The sequence below is a fragment of the Anomaloglossus baeobatrachus genome, chromosome 5, assembly GCF_048569485.1.
Source record: "Anomaloglossus baeobatrachus isolate aAnoBae1 chromosome 5, aAnoBae1.hap1, whole genome shotgun sequence".
Taxonomy (NCBI): Eukaryota; Metazoa; Chordata; class Amphibia; order Anura; family Aromobatidae; genus Anomaloglossus; species Anomaloglossus baeobatrachus.
In genome coordinates this window covers 304,294,645-304,315,630 of record NC_134357.1, presented here as the reverse complement: position 1 = coordinate 304,315,630, position 20,986 = coordinate 304,294,645, and the positions used below count along the sequence as shown (strand labels likewise).

Below are 20,986 nucleotides of genomic sequence, written 5' to 3'. Positions count from 1 at the left end.
CGCTAAGCGCGGCTCCCTGCTCTCTGAACTGTGACATGTAGCTGCAGCACACATCGGGTTAATTAACCCGATGTGTGCTGCAGGAGAGCAAGGAGCCAGCGCTAAGCGCGGCTCCCTGCTCTCTGAACATGTAGCACAGCGACCTTATGATCGCTGCTTCTGCTGTGTTTGACAGCTAAGCAGCGATCATAACAGCGACTTACAAGGTCGCTGTTACGTCACCTAAAATGGTGACGTAACAGCGACGTCGTTGTCGCTGTCGTTTAGTGTGACACCAGCTTTAGTCTGGTGCGTGGTTACACCACTTTACGAGGTCAGTCTGATGCGTGGTGGTTACACCCCATTGCGTGGTTATTAATCCCACCGCGCACCCAAAGGGCGCGCAATCACTCGTCTCAACTAAATGCCTAGCTCCTTTGATCAGGAATAGACCATTTATAGGAAATTTCATAACTTTCCTAAAATTCTTATGGAAAAAATATTCAGTACATACTGCATTGAACCGCTATACCCAATTTATTATATATTTTAGGAGTTGGTCCTTTTTATACCGACTCCATCAAAATGGACACAGACTACCAACTCCACAGCCCTGGTCACAACCCTACATCTGAGCTCAGGAACTGCATATACTTCAGAGGCCGAAAATTTGATGTAAACCAAGGCTTCGGATTTATTCACATTTGCAGTGTACATTGTATGTATGTATGTATGTCCAGTTGTCCACAGGATTTTTCTTTTATTCTAAAAATGGACCTATGGTGGGTTTAAAGGGAATCTGTCATCAGGTTTTTACGACACCATCAGAGAGCAGTAGGATGTATGGGCAGAGATCCTGATTCCAGTGATGTCTCTTACTGGGCTATATGCTGCAGTCTTGATTAAATCACTGCTTTGACTGCAGATCTACCAATTCTCTGAATTCTTTGAGCTATATAACTCTGCCCATACCACTGATTGGCAGCTTTCTGTGTACACTGTGCAGAGGCAGAAAGCTGCCAATCATTGGTGCAAGCACTGTTAAAAAAAAAATCCTGAATATGGATGGCTACAAGGCAGCAGCTTTACTAGTCATCTAGTGATAATCTCCTGCTGATAAAACAGTGACTCTATCAGCACTACACTAAAGGCGGCTTTACACACAACGATATTGCTAGCGATCTCGTTAGCGATGTGACACGCCCAGATCGCAGTTACGATTTGCTGAGATCGCTCATAGGTCTTTTTGTAGTGGTCACACTTACCCATCTCACAAAGGACGCTACATCATTCAGCGATATATTATCTAGGAGGCCGTATGGCACATGAAATACAGAATATAGAGTAGAACCCCCCTATTGAGATTTGCCGTGACGTTGGCAGGGGTGGCTCAAAGAATTGATCAATTATTTGCTAAAAATCTCATTTATATTACAGTACAGTTCACTCATTCCATGTCAAGTGGACCAGTTTTAAAAATCGTCCCCACTCGACGTTCTCCGATTTTGCTGAAAATGTATAAGGATGTACATGTATGTTTGAAAAGAGGTTCTGTAAATTTTAGGGCCAGATCTCAAATACATTGGGCACTGTTGACCTTTCACTGGAGGCCCCCCCCAAGCCTGCGGCTTCAGCTAAGAGGATTTTGCACACTTTGGCACATAGCCATTAGAGTTCTATACTGGCTATGATGCTGAAATTTGGCATACTAGCTCAACTTTTGCTGCTAAACGCCATAAAATTATTACCAGCCATGACAAAACAATATTTCGGCCGCAATTTTGTGTCAAAGTAGCTTGCAAAACGCCTCGCATAAAATGTATGCCTAACTTTGCCCTTATATAACTCAAGACCAAAAACCAATAGGAACTGGTGCTTTACCCTGTACACCAAACATCTTCATGACTTTGCATTGCTGCAATATCACGGTCAAAGCATATGTATTTGTGGAAATATTCACACCCACATATGATGAAAAACTTAAAAAAAAAAACGAATTTTACCTATTTTTAGGTCAAATTTCCCAAAAAGGGTACCCCTAAAATATATTAATTCTGTCATTTGAAAGAGCACATTTTTCTCTACAAGGATCATTGGGGTTTTTTTTGGAGTCTCTCCATTTAAGAATAGAAAAATGCCACTGAACTTGGTGTTATTTATTAATACGCAATGAATGGTAACTGCACTATTCAAACCCTTGCGTTGGTCCATGGTGGTTATACCACAACCAATGCACTAAAGCTGGTGTCACACTAAGCGACAGCGACAACGACGTCGCTGTTACGTCACCATTTTCGGTGACGTAACAGTGACCTTGTAAGTCGCTGTTATGATCGCTGCTTAGCTGTCAAACACAGCAGAAGAAGCGATCATAACGTCGCTACATGTGCAGAGAGCAGGGAGCCGCGCTTAGCGCTGGCTCCTTGCTCTCCTAGGTACAGTACACATCGGGTTAATTAACCCGATGTGTGCTGCAGCTACATGTCACAGTGCAGAGAGCAGGGAGCCGCGCGCACTGCTTAGCGCTGGCTCCTTGCTCTCCTTGCTACAGTATACATCGGGTTAATTACCCGATGTGTACTGCAGCCACATGTCACAGTGCAGGAGCCGGCACTGGCAGCAAGAGCGGAGGCTGGTAACCAGCGTAAACATCGGGTAACCAGGGAAAGGTCTTCCCTTGGTTACCCGATGTTTACGCTGGTTACAGCTTACCGCAGCTGCCAGTGCCGGCTCCTGATCGCTTCATTTCGTCGCTCTCTCGCTGTCACACACAGCGATGTGTGTGTCACAGCGGGAGAGTGACGACCAAAAAATGAAGCTGGACATTCAGCAACGACCGGCGACCTCACAGCAGGGGCCAGGTCGTTGCTGGATGTCACACACAGCGACAGCGACGGGACGTCGCTGCAACGTCACAGAAAATGGTGACGTAGCAGCGACGTCGTTGTCGTCGTCGTTATGTGTGACACCAGCTTAAGAATTGGTCTTATAATCCTATTAAGAATTGTAATAATGCTGTCTTTCGAGAATTGGCAGCCCCATCGCCTAGGAGCCATGGCCGATAGCCGTGCAAGGCAAGTCGCGGGCGGTCTCTTTATCGCAGGTTCCAAAGCCTGAGGGTGGGTGTCTTTGCCTAGGATCCCAAGCCTAATATTGGGCATCTTTTGTTGGTTCCCAAGCCATAATGTTCAGTCTAAGTAAGTGGTCTGGAATTGTTGCTGAATTTGCAACATAATGGGTTCAGAGAAGCTGTATTGTCGGCCCATTGCTGTTGCAGCTGGTGCTGGAATTATTGCAATGATCGACTGCTCGGGAATCCAGCATGTAGCATTTCTCACAGGCCAGTGACAGAAGCTAGCTGCTCCATGAGGATGCATAAAATGTATTAATGCATCATGGTCGTCGACTGAAATTTCAGAAATATTTCCAATCCACCAGTTCCTATCGTAAATGCAGGCAATGTATTGCCCTGGCTGGAGGTTTGCAATTGGCACAAAAGGCATTTCTGATCTGACAGATCCATCTACATGGGCAATGAAAGATGAAGGGTCATTTGACACCCTTGAAATGCCAATCTTTTTGTCATCAATTTCATTCTCCATCACTAAAAAATAAATAATATATGCATTAAAATGTAACAATAGTCAATAGGTTTATAGGTTTTTGATTATAATAGACATTGCTAGCAACAATACAACTCTGTGTGATAAGAATCTGAAAATCAAACACAAAATCAATGCATTACGTGCATACATAACACCATGTTCAGTGGCATTTTTCTTTTCTTAAATGGAGAGACTCCAAAAAAACCCCCAATGATCCTTGTAGAGAAAAATGTGCTCTTTCAAATGATAACAGAATTAATATATTTTAGGGGTACCCTTTTTGGGAAATTTGACCTAAAAATAGGTAAAATTCGGGTTTTTTAAGTTTTTTCATCATATGTGGGTGTGAATATTTCCACAAATACATATGCTTTGACCGTGATATTGCAGCAATGCAAAGTCATGTAGATGTTTGGTGTACAGGGTAAAGCACCAGTTCCTATTGGTTTTTGGTCTTGAGTTATATATGGGCAAAGTTTGGCATAAATTTTATGCGAGGCGTTTTGCAAGCTACTTTGACACAATTGCGGCCGAAATATTGTTTTGTCATAGCCGGTAATAATTTTATCGCGTTTAGCAGCAAAAGTTGAGCTAGTATGCCAAATTTCAGCATCATAGCCAGTATAGAACTCTAATGGCTATGTGCCAAAGTTTGCAAAATCCTCTTAGCTGAAGCCGCAGGCTTGGGGGGGGCCTCCAGTGAAAGGGCAACAGTGCCCAATATATTTGAGATCTGGCCCTAAAAATTTACAGAACCTCTTTTCAAACATACATGTACATCCTTATAAATTTTCAGCAAAATCGGAGAAGGTCGAGTGGGGACCACTGGTCCACTTGACACGGAATGACCCAGTTGGAATAAATCTGTGAATTTGCACTTTTTATATGATGCATGCCATTTTCAGATCATGCTGGCTCCCCTCTCTCTCTGTTTGGTTGTAGTTATGCTACAAATGTCTGGTGGCTGGTCACCACCATGCTATGCACGCCTGATCTTGGTTTGCAATATATTCCTCCTGTTGGTAGCTGTACACATTCAGTTGCCTCACCCTTTCCACAGGCAATGCTAATTAAGCACCATACTTGGATCTGGTCCGCCTTTATCAATGGTTGCTCTCTGGCACTGGGAGGGTCAGTTCTGATATAGTCCTGGTATGTGTAGAGCTTGCTCCACATGCTGGGACCTGGGCTGGCCTCTATCCACAATTGCCTCTTTTGCAACATATAAGCGGTTATATATACAGGTTACAGGTACAGTTAGGTCCAGAAATATTTGGACAGTGACACAATTTTGGCGAGTTGGGCTCTGCATGCCACCACATTGGATTTGAAATGAAACCTCTACAACAGAATTCAAGTGCAGATTGTAACGTTTAATTTGAAGGTTTGAACAAAAATATCTGATAGAAATTGTAGGAATTGTACACATTTCTTTACAAACACTCCACATTTTAGGAGGTCAAAAGTAATTGGACAAATAAACCAAACCCAAACAAAATATTTTTATTTTCAATATTTTGTTGCGAATCCTTTGGAGGCAATCACTGCCATAAGTCTGGAACCCATGGACATCACCAAACGCTGGGTTTCCTCCTTCTTAATGCTTTGCCAGGCCTTTACAGCCGCAGCCTTCAGGTCTTGCTTGTTTGTGGGTCTTTCCGTCTTAAGTCTGGATTTGAGCAAGTGAAATGCATGCTCAATTGGGTTAAGATCTGGTGATTGACTTGGCCATTGCAGAATGTTCCACTTTTTTGCACTCATGAACTCCTGGGTAGCTTTGGCTGTATGCTTGGGGTCATTGTCCATCTGTACTATGAAGCGCCGTCCGATCAACTTTGCGGCATTTGGCTGAATCTGGGCTGAAAGTATATCCCGGTACACTTCAGAATTCATCCGGCTACTCTTGTCTGCTGTTATGTCATCAATAAACACAAGTGACCCAGTGCCATTGAAAGCCATGCATGCCCATGCCATCACGTTGCCTCCACCATGTTTTACAGAGGATGTGGTGTGCCTTGGATCATGTGCCGTTCCCTTTCTTCTCCAAACTTTTTTCTTCCCATCATTCTGGTACAGGTTGATCTTGGTCTCATCTGTCCATAGAATACTTTTCCAGAACTGAGCTGGCTTCATGAGGTGTTTTTCAGCAAATTTAACTCTGGCCTGTCTATTTTTGGAATTGATGAATGGCTTGCATCTAGATGTGAACCCTTTGTATTTACTTTCATGGAGTCTTCTCTTTACTGTTGACTTAGAGACAGATACACCTACTTCACTGAGAGTGTTCTGGACTTCAGTTGATGTTGTGAACGGGTTCTTCTTCACCAAAGAAAGTATGCGGCGATCATCCACCACTGTTGTCATCCGTGGACGCCCAGGCCTTTTTGAGTTCCCAAGCTCACCAGTCAATTCCTTTTTTCTCAGAATGTACCCGACTGTTGATTTTGCTACTCCAAGCATGTCTGCTATCTCTCTGATGGATTTTTTCTTTTTTTTCAGCCTCAGGATGTTCTGCTTCACCTCAATTGAGAGTTCCTTAGACCGCATGTTGTCTGGTCACAGCAACAGCTTCCAAATGCAAAACCACACACCTGTAATCAACCCCAGACCTTTTAACTACTTCATTGATTACAGGTTAACGAGGGAGACGCCTTCAGAGTTAATTGCAGCCCTTAGAGTCCCTTGTCCAATTACTTTTGGTCTCTTGAAAAAGAGGAGGCTATGCATTACAGAGCTATGATTCCTAAACCCTTTCTCCGATTTGGATGTGAAAACTCTCATATTGCAGCTGGGAGTGTGCACTTTCAGCCCATATTATATATATAATTGTATTTCTGAACATGTTTTTGTAAACAGCTAAAATAGCAAAACTTGTGTCACTGTCCAAATATTTCTGGACCTAACTGTATGTGTGCTCCATTATGGTTCTGCTTTTAACTTTATCTAGGAGGCCGCATGGCACATGAAATACAGAATATAGAGTAGGACCCCCCTATTGAGATTTGCCGTGACGTTGGCAGGGGTGGCTCAAAGAATTGATCAATTATTTGCTAAAAATCTCATTTATATTACAGTACAGTTGGAATAAATCTGTGAATTTGCACTTTTAATATGATGCATGCCGTTTTCAGATCGTGCTGGCTCACCTCTCTATCGTTCAGCGATATATTGTTTGACCAAGGCGGTCGTGTGGACACTGTCACACAGTATTCCTCCCAACGATTCCGGCAACGACAGAGGCGTATAATTGTCCATAGCCTACACCCTGGCGTGTGATTGGCTCGCCCTCTACACGCTTCAACTTCCATACTGTCAGAATCTCCTACGATATGTGTCCGCCTTATCAACCATGCCTGCCAAATCAGAACGCAGTTGGTACCACCAATCAGAGCGGAGGAGGCGTGGAGCATTGCTCGTAACGACATCGCTGATGACGGATGCACTAAGGATGTTCGTCGTTGGCAGGGTGTCACACGTAGCAATGTGTCTGCTGTGTTCCAAACGACGAACAATATTTTGAAAATGAACGACGAGTCAACGATCAATGATTTTTACGATCGTTCGGAGTCGCTCGTAGGTGTCACACACAACGACGACGCTAACGACGACGGAAGTGTGTCACAAAAACCGTGACCCTGGCGACATATCGTCAGATAAATCGTAGCGTGTAACGGGGCCTTTACAGTTCAGTAAGTGACACATTACTGGAATTAGGGTTTCTGTCTCTTCATTATGCTGCTCTCAGATTAGGTGGCAAAAATCTGGTGACAATTTAATTTAAAAAAAAACAAAAAACGCTACTTTACCAGGCCCTCAGCATTCCTCTGCCACTGATTGCAACAGTCGTGTGTCATACATTCAAGAAGGGGAAAAATGCCTCCTGAGTGCAGTGATGCTTAATTTATTTTATGACTAGACTAAGGGGATTGTCAACTACTCGGACATCCCCTTGTTAGTTACTATATTCCAAAGGATGTGAGGGCGAAACATCCGCTGATTGGCTGCTGGGCTCATGTGACTTAGTGTTACGTGAGTTCTGAGAGACCCAGTGCCAACACAAAAGGTGAATATAGGCTTTTTAATTTTATATGAGGGGGATATAACAATTGAGAAGGGATTGTCCAAATAGTGGAAAATCCCTTTAGGGTCACTCTTAAAATAAAAAAATGGACTGTTGAAACCTTCAGTGATCCCATAAATGAGGCCCTGGACTCTGCCCTGTCTTCAGGACCTTCACATTTCTGTATGCAAGGTGTCAATTCATATTGAATTGATGATGCCCTGCAACTTTGTAATTCACTTTTTTTCTCTATCTCATTCCGTTTTCGAGATAAAAATGCTAACTCTGTTGTTTTCCACCTGGTGGCGCTATAGGTGGTTTCATTGTGTAGCGCATGGCTACTTTACTATACCTAGACACCACTTCTATTCCTATAGCTGCCGCCAGTCTCAAGCTAATAGTGGTGGACAGGATATGGGTGGACACACTGTATAACTGTGTAGATATTGGCCATGGTTAGCTTAAAATGCATCTCCTCAGTGTGGCAAGGTAAGCGGCTAACCACTCCTTCACCACGCCGTCCATCCTGGTATGATGTGGACAATGATTGTGTATATGAGCTGTTGTCTTGTTTTTATATGTATTCCGTTGAGGTGTGGGTTTATAAACCTATTTTCTGTTTTTAGTTTCCCCAACTGCTGCAACATGGGTTCTGGCCAGAGGGGCATCAAAGAAGGCTGGAACCAGCTCCAAGAACTTAGGAGGGAAAAGTCCGGGCAAGAGATACGGCTTCAAAAAATTAGATGGTGAGTCCCTTACTTTTGTGCAGTAATGCCGTTACCCCCAACCAGTGTGAAGGCTTGTCTGTGCTGCCCTGTGCCGGATCTGCCTCAGACACTGTTCCATTTTTGTTACCCATCAATGTCAATGTGTGGGGAACATAAAAGTCTCTGAGGTTTCAATATCTATTCTATCATCTAAGATTGCATTGCAAAATGTGGAAGTCCTTTATATGGCAAATATGCACAAAATGTAATAGTACTGACAGTCCGTCACAGAATATCTGATTTATTTTGGGAGAGGTTGGTGGCTAGCACTCCTCATCTTCTGACTAGGTGATACAGGAGACGTTCATCATGTGATCCTTTCATAATGTTTCAGGTGACTTTGTCCATGCTGGGAACATCCTTGCTACTCAAAGGTTAATACGTTGGCATCCAGGATCTCAGGTGAGTCAGTAGTTTTATATTTTCAATTATGGTTCACTAACACCAGCCCTCATGTCGCCCCTGACCCTTTTTGATCTTGGTTACCATAGTGGCTGCTAACATCTTAGGCCTCTTTCACACGTTTGTGCCTCTGGTATGTGTTTGGCAGTTTTCTCACGTACCGGAGACACGGGCACACGGAGACCTAGGTATTCCTATAGTTTTGGACACACTTAAGTATTTTCGGACGAAACGTGTGTCCATTCCGTACTTACGTGTGCTTGTGTGCTCCACACGTAGACATGTCCACGTTTTTTCCAGCATCACAGGTGTCACACGGAACACAAACGGGTCGCGTAATATAAATGGATCACACGGATGTGTTCCGTGTGACACGCACCGGAGAAAACGCGTGTATCTGCGAAAAAAAACCCCCAACCTTTACTCTCCTTCTCCAGCCCTGCAGTCTCTGCCGCTGCTGTCACTTGCTGCCGACCGCCACTCATTATGCTCATTGCATATTCACTTCACTGCGGCCGGAAGCTGCAGCAGCGGGGAGTCGGCAGGATCGGAGACCGAAGATCAGCACCACGGACATCGACGCCAGGAAAGTTCCCATTCTCCATGTGTTATCACGGAGAACACACGTAGTGCCATAAACACGGCTCACGGAGGGCAAAACACACCTCTGACACGTCCGTGGAAAACATGCGTTGTTTTTCACGGGCGTGTGAAAGAGGCCTGAGAAGTAAAACTTGAGCCCCCTCCCACTCTCTAACCCCACCTTACTAGTAGGCACAGCACTCACTCCCACTTGTAATCACAGCATTCTCTTTTCTCTGCCTGGGTGGACTGGTGTGTGACTATTTCTACCAGGGGACATGTAAATTGATGCTGTCAGTGACAAGACCAGCTACTGGGTGGCAGCACCCAGCCATCAGTGGCACATAGAGCAGGAATAAAGCTTAGTCGCAAGGTCTGATTCTTTTGAGTCACATCACGTTGCAATAAATCTGAGTGGGTACAATTTGAGGACAAAGAACTCGACAGGTTGAATTTAAAAATCCATTTTCAGTGTTAGTGTAGTCTACATGTGTATATATATTCGTTGGCTAATAAAAAGTTAATAATTTAACAAAGAGCAAATACAAACTGAATACAGACGAGACAACTTAGAACATGATGCAGAACAAAACAATACATTGCATATCCATATTCGATCGGTATTTTCATACACAAATGGGAATAGGTCCTAAGGATTATGTGAATGCTTAATGCCAGTGAGATACAGAGCAATCCGAATCCACGTTTTTAAAAGTTCTTAACCTCTTCATGACACATGACGTACTGGGTGCGACTGCCCAGCGATTGCCGCACATGTCAGCTGATTTGAACAGCTGACATGTGCGGCTATCAAGCACAAGTGGATTTGCTTCCCACTCGTAACTGTTAACCCCTTACAGCTCGCTGTGAAAATATATCAGCGGGCCGCGGTAAGCATTCACTTACCCAGCACCATCGGAAGTTTTGTGATGTGATCACGTGGATCCAATGGTTGCCATCGTAGCTCATGGTCATGTGATGACTTCTGTAGCTATCATGAGTCACTTCCTCTTACAGCCAGCAGAGGGCCGAGTGTGAGAGGAGAGCTGCTTTTGTGCAGGTCAGAGCAATGCTGCTCTGATCTACAAGAAAGAATGAGCGATCCGACAGCTGATCGTTATATCCCCCTTGGGGGACTAGTAAAATTTAATAAAACAAAAGTTAAACAAAAAGTTTTAAAAAATAAAATTTGAAAGTTCAAATCACATATATCAAATATACACATTTGGTACCTCTGCGTTAAGAAATGCCTGATCTATCAAAATCTAAAATCAATCTGATCGGTAAATGGTGTAGCGGCAAAAAAATTCCAAATGCCCAAATTACGTTTTTTGGTTGCTGCGAATTTTGCGCAAAATATAACAGCGCTTATGCTCAAATGGTACCATTTAAAACGTCCAAGACACAAAAAATAAGCAGTTACTGAGCCATAGATCTCAAAAAGTAAGAACACTACGGATCGCTGAAAATCGCACAAAAAGTGCGCCTTTTTTTTTTTTTTATAAACTTGTGAATTTTTTTTAACCCCTTAGATACAAGTAAACCTATACATGTTTGGTGTCTACAAACGTCTACCGACCTGAGGCATCACAGCGACACATCAGTTTTACCATATGGTGAACACTGTGAATAAATTATCCCCAAAACATCATGCAATCGCACTTTTTCTGCATTTTTTTTTTTCCCTTGGAATTTTTTTTGCTGTCTTCCAGTACACTATACGGTAAAGATAAGCCCTCATATGGCAAGATTGACAGAAGAATAAAAAAGTTACGGCTCTCGGATAAAGGGGAGTGAAACCCCCTCCCCCCCAGAAAATCGCCCGGGGGTAAAGGGATTAAGGTAGCAAATATCTGCTGACCCATCCTCTATCTGAGAGCAGAGACCCTGATTCCAGCAGTTTACTTCCTGCGCTGCATGCTGTAATTTTGATAAACACTGATCTGCTGCAGCTCCGCTAGTCGATATTTATGAGCTTCGGCAAACTCTGCCCTCCATCATTGATTGACATCTTTCTGATGTATTCCTTGCAGGCAGGGAGCTGTCACTCAGTGGTGCTGCTGGGCTTATAGAGAGCGCTTCATTCAGAGGACTTTAACGGCGCTACAAAAAGAAGCCCAGTATATGACCTTCCACTAGAATTACACTTCCCTAGACTAGGAAGCAGAAACCTTTTGACAGATTCCCTATTAGCTACATCCCCCTACTCTTAACGGGAACCTGTGTCCATGAAAACGCAGTGCACTCTGCAGGCATTATGGTATAGAACAGGGAGTGGAGAAGGTTGATATATAGTTTTGTGAGAACAGATTCAGTATAACCTGTGTTATTAATCTTAGGCTACATGCACACGCTGCATTTTTTTGTGTTCACAAAATGCAGCCAAAACTGCACATTGTCATGAGAGCCTGGAAATGTCACAAAAAATGGTTGTAATTGTAGGTGCGTTTTTGCTGCGTTTTCTGTGCGTTTTTCACCACTTTCGTTTTTGCTGCGTTCTTGTGACAAATGTTGACAAAAACGCAGGAAGAATTAACATGCTGCATTTTTTTTGTCACAAACTTTTGACAGAACGCTGACAAACTGCAATGTGTGCACAGCAAAGCTGACTTCTCTTAGACTTTGCTGGGAAGTCAAATTTCAGAAAGTTCTGACCACAAAACTGCAGCAAAAAACGCAGCGTGCGCATGTAGCCTTAATCTATTCTCCGCTGATATTTTCAGTCCAGTGGGCAATCCTATCAGTGATATACAGCCATCTAGGTATGGACACTTATAGTATGAAAGCTGTCATTCCCTAGACATAAAGAGCAGAGGTTAAAATGATAAAAGTAACTCTGGTCATACTGAATCTATGTCACAAAATCATATTCACTCTGCTCATTAAAAGGGGCCTGCAGATTGGACTAAATTCCCTGATGACCGGTTCCCTTTAGGGCTGCTTCTCACTTGCGAGTTTCTCGCAGTAGAGCAATGCGAGAAAATCTCGCATTGGAATCGGACACATGTTAGTGAATGATTCCGCTCTCATTTGTGATTTTTTTTTTTTTTTTTTTTTTTTTTCTCGGTCCAAATCGGACTGAGAAAAAAATCGCAGCATGCTGCTTTTTTGCGAGTTTCTACCGCGAGTCTCTTGAATGCAAATCTATGGGAGCGTGTAAAAAATCGGATGTCATGGGACGGCACTCACACCATCCTAGTGACATCCTATTTTCTAAATAAATTTCTCGCATGTTTCCTAAAACACTGGAAACGAGCGATGTCTCACAATGTCTGTCAATCACTATTCTCTCAGTCGGTTTCTCCCTCTTAGTCTCTATTCTCTCTCGGTCGGTCCGTCACTATCTCTGTCTTTCACTCTCTGTCCATGTCGGTCTATCGCTCTTCCCCCCACCCCCCCTCTCATACTCACCAATCCCCGATCACCGGCGCGGCACTGCACGGCATTCACACTGCTCCAGCGGCTTCTCTTTTGAAAAAGCCGGCCGCTCATTATTCAATCTCGTATTCCCTGCTTTACCTGCCCACCGGCACCTATGATTGGTTGTAGTCAGACACACCCCCACGCTGAGTGACAGCTGTCTCACTGCAACCAATCACAGCAGCCGGTGGACGTGTCTATGCTGTGCAGTAAATTAAATAAATAAATTAAAAAAACGGCATGCGGTGCCCCACAATTTTAATACCAGCCAGATAAAGCCATACGGCTGAAGGCTGGTATTCTCAGGATGGGGAGCTCCACGTTATGGGGAGCCCACCAGCCTAACAACATCAGCCAGCAGCCGCCCAGAATGGCCACTTCTATTAGATGCGACTGTTCTGGGACTGTATCCGGCTCTTCCCGATTTGCCCTGGTGCGTTGGCAATCGGGGTAATAAGGAGTTAATGGCAGCCCATAGCTGCCAATAAGTCATAGATTAATCATTGCATGCGACTGAGACGCCCCCAATGATTAACCTGTAAATTAAAGTTAATAAACACACACACTGAAAAAATCCTTTATTTGAAATAATAAAAAACAATAACAAACACCCTCTTTCACCACTTTATTAAGTACGCAAAAAACCCATCCTTGTCCGATGTAATCCACGGAGGTCCCGCGTCGCTTCCAGCTCTGCTACATGAAGGTGACAGGAGCTGCAGACGAACACCGCCTCTCCTGTCACCTCCATGCAGCAACTGAGGTGAGAAGCGTGATCAGCTGATGTCAGTCAGGTAACTCGTGGCCACCGCTGGATCCTCCAACAGTGACAGTAAGTTGCCCGAGTGACAGCAATGAAGTCACAGGTGAGTTGCGGTCACGGGGGGAGGATCCAGTTGGCCGCGGGTAACCTGAGTGACAGCAGCGCTAATCGCGCTGCTCAATTCAGTCTCTCAGGGGATTAGCGGTCACCGGTGAGTCCTTCACAGGTGACCGCTAATCAGGACGCGACACCCAGACAGAGCCGCGGTATGACAATGAAGTCGGGTGAAGTTCACCCGAGTTCATTCTGATCGTGCGGCTCTGTCTGTGTCTGCTGTCATCTGCCATTCAGCTCTGCTACATGGCTCTGTCTGTGACTGCTGTCAGCGGCCATGTAGCAGAGCTGAATGGCAGATGACAGCTGCTGAGAAAAAAAAGGATCACACACGGATCACACACACGCATTGCACACGCACTGCAATCATGAGGAAAATCTCAGGATGGCAGTGCAGTTGCATTGCACTCTGACCTAACGTGAACTAAAATCAGCCGAGTTTTTTTCAGCCAACACGGACCGATTTTACTCGCATAGATGTGTTTCCAGCCTTAATGTTACATTCTATTATGGTGCATATAACACTCTGTGCGTTCCTTCTAGGAACGTTGGTGTGTGCCCCCTACACAGTAAACTGAACGCTAGAGATCGCGATTGTATCCGGGGCACATCAAGCGCTGTTTATATCGGCATCAGATGCTGATGCATCAGACCGCAGTGGGAATCCGTCAAGTGTCGTCATATAAAGGATTTGTACCTATAAAAGAAGTTCTGATGCAGATGAGAGCGAGCCCAGCTTTATAACCTCACTGATGAGGAACTTATGAATTGTGTGAGAGTAATAACATGAATGAGCAGGGAAGGATGTAAGTAAATGCTGCTGTGAAATAAGGCAGTGCCAATTATATGTGACTTATGGTATTATTCTTCTAGGTGGGAATTGGACGTAACAAGACGTTGTTTGCATTGGAGGACGGAATTGTGCGCTACACAAAAGAAGTCTACATCCCGCCCCCTCGCAGCAGCGACACTGTCAGTGTTGTCAATAAACTGCCTTTTGGTGCCGTCCTCTACAAAACCTTTATAAATGTCATTCCAAAGCAGAAAGAACATAGCTTTAAACTTGTGGAAATGATGTGATGGCCAGATATTGTACATAGTGTAATAAATTTAAACTTTATTAGAAATAGTTCTGTTCTGTCTTTTACCACTGATGTACTGGAGCTCCCCTGGTAAACTCCCTGCTCGGAGATCTGCTTCTGGAGAACGGAAGGGAGGGGAGTGTGTGATGATGCACAAAACATTATAACGAGGGCAATCTGTTCATGGACCCCAAAAGACTCAGGCATCACGTGGTAGCCTAGATTGCCCTCATTACTAGCCACCTATGATTGTCCTCCTTAGGCCGGGGCCACATGGGGGACTAATGCGATCCTCGCATGATACTCGGCTCACGCTGGCAGCACAGCGGGAGCCGGGTGTCATGTGAGTATCATTGCGACTGCGGTCCGATCGTGCGATCAGACCACAGCTGCAGGGAACGGGAAGGCACGGAGGAAAGGCGGGCCGGCTCTGAGGAGGGGAGGACCGGCGCTGAGGAGGAGCGGGCCAGCGCTGAGGAGGGGTGGGAGGGATTTATCTCCCTCTCGCCACCTTTGCTGGCTATTGCGATTCTCGCCCTGCACTCACGGTACTGCGAGTGCAGTGCGATTTTTCTCTCGCCCCATAGACTTGAATGGGTGTAGGAGAAACAAGGATCGCATTGCACCCGCAGTATGCTGCGATTGTTTTTTCGGTTTGATTAGGGCTGAGAAAATAATCGCTCATGGGTGCTGGGACATAGGCTAATATTGGTCCGAGTGGAATGCGATGTTTTATCACACTCCTCTCGCTCCGATTTTCATGCCGTTTATCTTAGGCCTAACTCCTGCGCTGTTGACCTAGCACCTCTTGGACACAACTCCTGGCTTCCATATATCCTGATTCTCCACAGACTGCAGCTTCATTCCTAAGGTATGAATATCCTGCTTATTGCACGCAGCTTCAATTTAAACAGTGCTCTGCTGCCATCTTGTGGTACTCTCCTATTACTGCACCCCAAGTTTCTCATCTACAGTATAAGCTAAAGGGCATTACTATTTGCAGTACCTCCACTGGTAACACACATACAGTGCATTTAAAGTATTTTCCTCCTGAATTTTGAGACAAACACTCACATTTGCACCCTAGTGAGGGATGATTTCACTTTGTCACCCCAGGGATAGCTCATTAAAGCCACCTCTTTACTGTGTTTTCCAGTGCCTATTACCACACATCTCAATTTCCCCATTAATTATGGGGGAACACTCTCTGGTGGACGTCTCACAACACAAAACATGTCATCCTCTGAATTGCTGGCATTATCCCCTGCAGACTCTTGATCCTTCTGAGACCCCAGAGCTTCTTTGTGGGTCTAGTGAAGATGGCCTTCTAAGCTTGCCTGATCCAATGGAGCAAACTATGACTCTCCATGATGCCAACCTTTTTTGAAGAAATTTTAATTACTCAAGAACTCAAGAACTATCAGCAACCGCTACACAATTGTCAAATGATCTCTCAATAGCAATACAGGAATTAGGTGACAGCACAGCTGATTTGGTGCAAAAATGGAGAAAGTTGTTGAGGTGCTATACTGCAAGATGCTGAAATTGATATCTGTGCAGATATAGAGGCTGTGCTCCTAAAATTGGAAGACGCTGAAAATAGAGCCCAAAGAGAAAACTTGCGCATACATGGCCTACCGGAATCCATTGATGATCTCTACCCTACAAATATGCCAATATTCCAGAAACGGTTTCCGGACTTGTAGATCAGGTTCAAATGGACCAAGTGTACTTTGGACTGGTGCTGTTCTGTATTTAAAAGGTGGTCACACCAAATGTTAATGTGATTTTTAGATTTCTTTTTTGTTCATTTGCTTTATTTTTCATCAATTAACAAAATGCGAACTGAATACTTCTTTGTGACAGCTTTCTTTTCGGTATTCTTTCCACGCTTCCCTAAGGCTATGTCCGCACTTTCCGTTTCCACCTGCGTTTCAGCTGCTTTTTAGGTCCGTTTTGAGAAGCACCTTTTTCATGCCAAAAGGCATGCGTTTTGATTTTCCAGCAAAGTCTATGGAAAATGTGAATTTCTTTTCCGCACTTTGCTTTTCTAAACGCTGCGTTTAATTTGCATATTTTGTGGCAAAAACCATGCGTTCAAAGAAGCAGCATGTCAGTTGTTTTTGCCATTTTGGCTGCGTTCTACACCCATTGAAATCAATGAGTTGTAGAAAATCGCTGCCAAAATGTGAAGCAGTGCGCTTGCATTGCATTATTATGATCAACATGTTTTTTTTTAACATAACAAAGGCAGGTCTTTCTCGGTCGGTCGGTCGGTCGGTCTGTCGGTCGGTCTCTCTCTCTATGTCTCTATCTCTCTCTCTGTCCATGTCAGTCTCTCCCTCCCACCCCCTCTCTCATACTCACCGATCCACGATCACCGGTGCGGCGCTGCACGGCGTTCTCACTGTGGCGGCTTCTCTTTTGAAAAAGCCGGCCGCTCATTAATCCATCACGTATTCCCTGCTTTCCCCGCCCACCGGCGCCTATGATTGGTTGCAGTCACACGCCCCCACGCTGAGTGACCGCTGTTTCACTGCAACCAATCACAGCCGCCCGTGGGCATGTCTATATCAAGCAGTAAAAAAAATAAATAAATGAAAAAAATGACGTGTGGTCCCCCCCATTTGGATACCAGCCAGGGTAAAGCCAGACGGCTGGAGGCTGGTATTCTCAGGATGGGAAGCTCCACGTTATGGGGAGCTCCCCAGCCTACCAATATCAGCCAGCAGCCGCCCGGAATTGCCGCATGCATTAGATGCGACAGTCCCGGGACTTTACCGGCTCATCCCGAATTGCCCTGGTGCGGTGGCAAACTGGGTAATAAGGAGATAATGGCAGCAGCCCATAGCTGCCACTAAGTTCTAGGTTAATCATGGCAGGCGTCTCCCCGAGATACCTTCCATGATGAACCTGTAAGTTAAAGTAAATAAACACACATCCGAAAAATCATTTATTTGTAATGAATGACAAAAAAACACCCTCTTTAATCCCTCAAAAACACCTCCAGGTCCGATGTAATCCACGCAAGGTCCCCCGACGCTTCCAGCTCTGCTACATCGGAAGCTGACAGGAGCGGCAGTAGAACACCACCGCTCCTGTGTGCTCCATGCAGCAACTGAAGTGAGTCACGCGATCAGCTGTGCTGTCACTGAGGTTACTCGCAGCCACCGCTCTCCGGTGGAGGACTGCAGCTGTGGCCGCGAGTAACCTGAGTGAAAGCGCAGCTGATCGCCCGGCTCACTGCAGTCACTCAGGGGATTTGCGATCACAGGTGAGTCCTTCACATGTGACCGCAAATCAAGCTGCGGCACATGCACAGAGCCGCGCCATCACAATGAAGTAGGGTGAAGTTCATTCTGATCGCGCGACACTGTCCCGCAGCCAGCCATGATAGTGACAGTGTGGTCCCACGCGGCTCTGCTGCAAGTCTATGGCGATGCTGCAGAGCCGCGTGGGTGCGTTGTGTGAAAAATGTGCGTTCTGGATGCTTTTCCCACTCTGTCTATGGCAGAGAAAGCATCCAGAATGCATGAATTCTCTCCAGGAATGGCCGCACTCCTTTTTTTTTTTTTTTTTTTTTTTTTTTAAGCTGCGTTCTGAGACGCACACGCAGTGACTTTTTTTCGCTGCAGAATTGAAACGCAAAGTGGGGTCCTAGCCTTAAACATTTCCCTAGTACTGTATCCAGTATAACTTGTATTGTCCCTTAGCAGCACAACATATGCAGAGTTGCCAACTTCACTTATCAAAAAGTCACTTATGGTTTTACAATGTGTCCATAAAAAAAAACAAATCATTGTGATCTATGGTTATAACCTGTAATTCTGATATGCACCACAAAAATTGATTAGACACATAATAAATATTAAAAGTATCATTTTATTGATATAAAGTTAAACATATATATTAAAATATAGGTGGCGACAGTATACAGATGAGAGTTCACAATAAAGGTGTCCAAAGGAGGTATCGTTCCATATTAGTTATTTATCAACTGCATCTTATCAACTATTTACTGTTATATAAATATTTCTAAGTGTAAAATGTATCACAGTATTATGCATAAATATACAAATTACATGAAATATGCACACGTGCCATCACATAACATTTCATATCATGCCTAGATAGCATAAAAGCAAGTGGCGTCATGAAAATAAAGGCCATCAATATACAGCATACCACAAAAGTGAGTTCACCACTCTCACATTTTTGTAAATATTTTATCTTTTCATGGAACAACGCTGAATATATGATTCTATGATACAATGTAAAATAGTCAGTGTACAGCTGGTATAACTGTAAATTTGGTGCCCACTAAATAACTCAACACAGCCAATAATGTCTTAACCGCTGGCAAAAAAAGTTAGTACACCCCTAAGTGAATATGGTCAAATTGTGCTCAAAATGTCTATATTTTGGCCACCATTATTTTCAATGACTGCCTTAACTCTTGGGCAGGGAGTTCACTAGAGCTTCAACGGAGCCACTGGAATCCTCTTCCATTCCTCCGTGACGATATTACAGAGCTGGTGGATGTTACAGACCTTGCACTCCTCCACCTTCCGTTTAAGGAGGCCCCACAGATGCTCAACAAGGGTTAGGTCTGGAGACATGCTTGGCCAGTCCAGCACCTGTACCCTCAGTTTCTTTATGTAAGGCAGTGGTAGTCTTGGAGGTGTGTTTCGGGTCATTATGTTGGAATATGGCGGGGCCCAGTTTCTGAAGGGAGGGGATCATGGTCTGTTTCAGTATATCACAGTACATGTAGGCATTCATGGTTCCCTCAATGAACTGTAGCTCCTCGCATTCCCACTCATGCAGCCCCAAACCAGGACACTCCCACCACTATGCTTGACTGTAGGTAGGCAAGACACACTTGTAGACCAATTTGATACAGTGTGTGGCGTTTGGTCTGAGCACTGACAGGCTGACCTCTTCCCCCCCCCCCCCCCATCCTTTAACCTCTGCAGAAATGCGGGCAGCACTCATACGTCTATTTTGAAACGAAATTCGAAAATAGCAGTTGCACTCAAGCAAAGGGAAGGAGAAAAAACAAGAATTTAGATGATGAATATTGGAATGTGAATACACATTACTGCTAAGAAAACATGAAAACATGTATTTGAAAAATGAGTTACCAAATAAAGGTGGTCAAATTTACTTGTGCCTAGATACCAACGTCAAGGTGTAAAGGGTGCTTTACACGCTGCGACATCGCTAGCGATCTCGTTAGCGATGTAACACGCCAGATCGCACATACGATTTGCCAAGACCGCACGTGTGACCAGCGCTACAAAAATGACCTATGTCCGATCTCTGCAAATCTGCGATCTGGCGTGTCACATCGCTAACGAGATCGCTAGCAATGTCGCGTGTGAAGCACCCTTTACTCTCATCTGGGTCCTACTCTAAATGCTATGACTCTCTTGTCCAAACTGAATGATTATGTGGGCTAAAGTAGAAGCTGCAAAATGAAAATTAAAACACCTGAAATAACTGGGAGGAGTGCGCAGACAAAGGACATGACTCCATAATACAAACTAGAAAAAAATTGCCGGCACTTCAGTATGCACCAGTTCAGACTATGAGATTAGGAAGTACCGGCAACTTTTTTTTCTAGTTTGTATTATGGAGTCATATCCTTTGTCTGCACACTCCTCCCAGTTATTTCAGATGTTTTTAATTTTCCTTTTGCAGGTTCTATTCTAGCCCATATACAGTAATAGCCAATTCCCCCTTTTGTGCCCCAAAACCACATTTTTCTGACTTTTTTTTTTTTTAGCAGTTATTCCTATTGTTTCTGTATGCATCCCGTTCTAGTACACATAGTTCGGCCCCATCGCGGATTTCATCTCAGCCTGGGATGACTGTATCTGTGTGCATCCCAAACTGCAACACATAGCTTCGCTCCAACGCAACATGCATCTGCTGCCTGAAACGCTTCAATTTTACATGCGACCTGCCCACAGTCACCTTGTGAGTTCTATGCTGGAGCACATAAATCTGCTTTCCAGTTGCATGCGTTCCAGCTTGGGACACATCCCCTGCATTTGCCATTTACCCGCAGCCACCGATCAGCAAGCCTCCTTTAATGCATAGTATGCGTTCCACTGGACTTTTTTTTTATTATTATAAAAAGGCCTTCAGTTCGATCTTGAACCATGGTAACTTGATGGATGAACTCTCTGTAGGAAAATCAATCTTGT

The 20,986-nt window shown here is 44.4% G+C and overlaps 1 protein-coding gene across 1 annotated transcript in view; it reads left to right on the top strand.

Moving 5' to 3' along the window:
* The window catches only part of MRPL27 (mitochondrial ribosomal protein L27), a 35,077-nt gene extending 20,258 nt beyond the window's left edge, over positions 1 to 14,819 (top strand). Inside the window, exons 2-4 of the mRNA XM_075347499.1 lie at positions 8,271 to 8,390; positions 8,746 to 8,813; positions 14,566 to 14,819. Of these exons, the coding sequence (XP_075203614.1) occupies positions 8,271 to 8,390; positions 8,746 to 8,813; positions 14,566 to 14,772 (395 nt within the window). The 3' untranslated portion in view covers positions 14,773 to 14,819. The remainder of the gene's footprint in view (positions 1 to 8,270; positions 8,391 to 8,745; positions 8,814 to 14,565) is intronic.
* Positions 14,820 to 20,986: the final 6,167 nt, after the last annotated feature.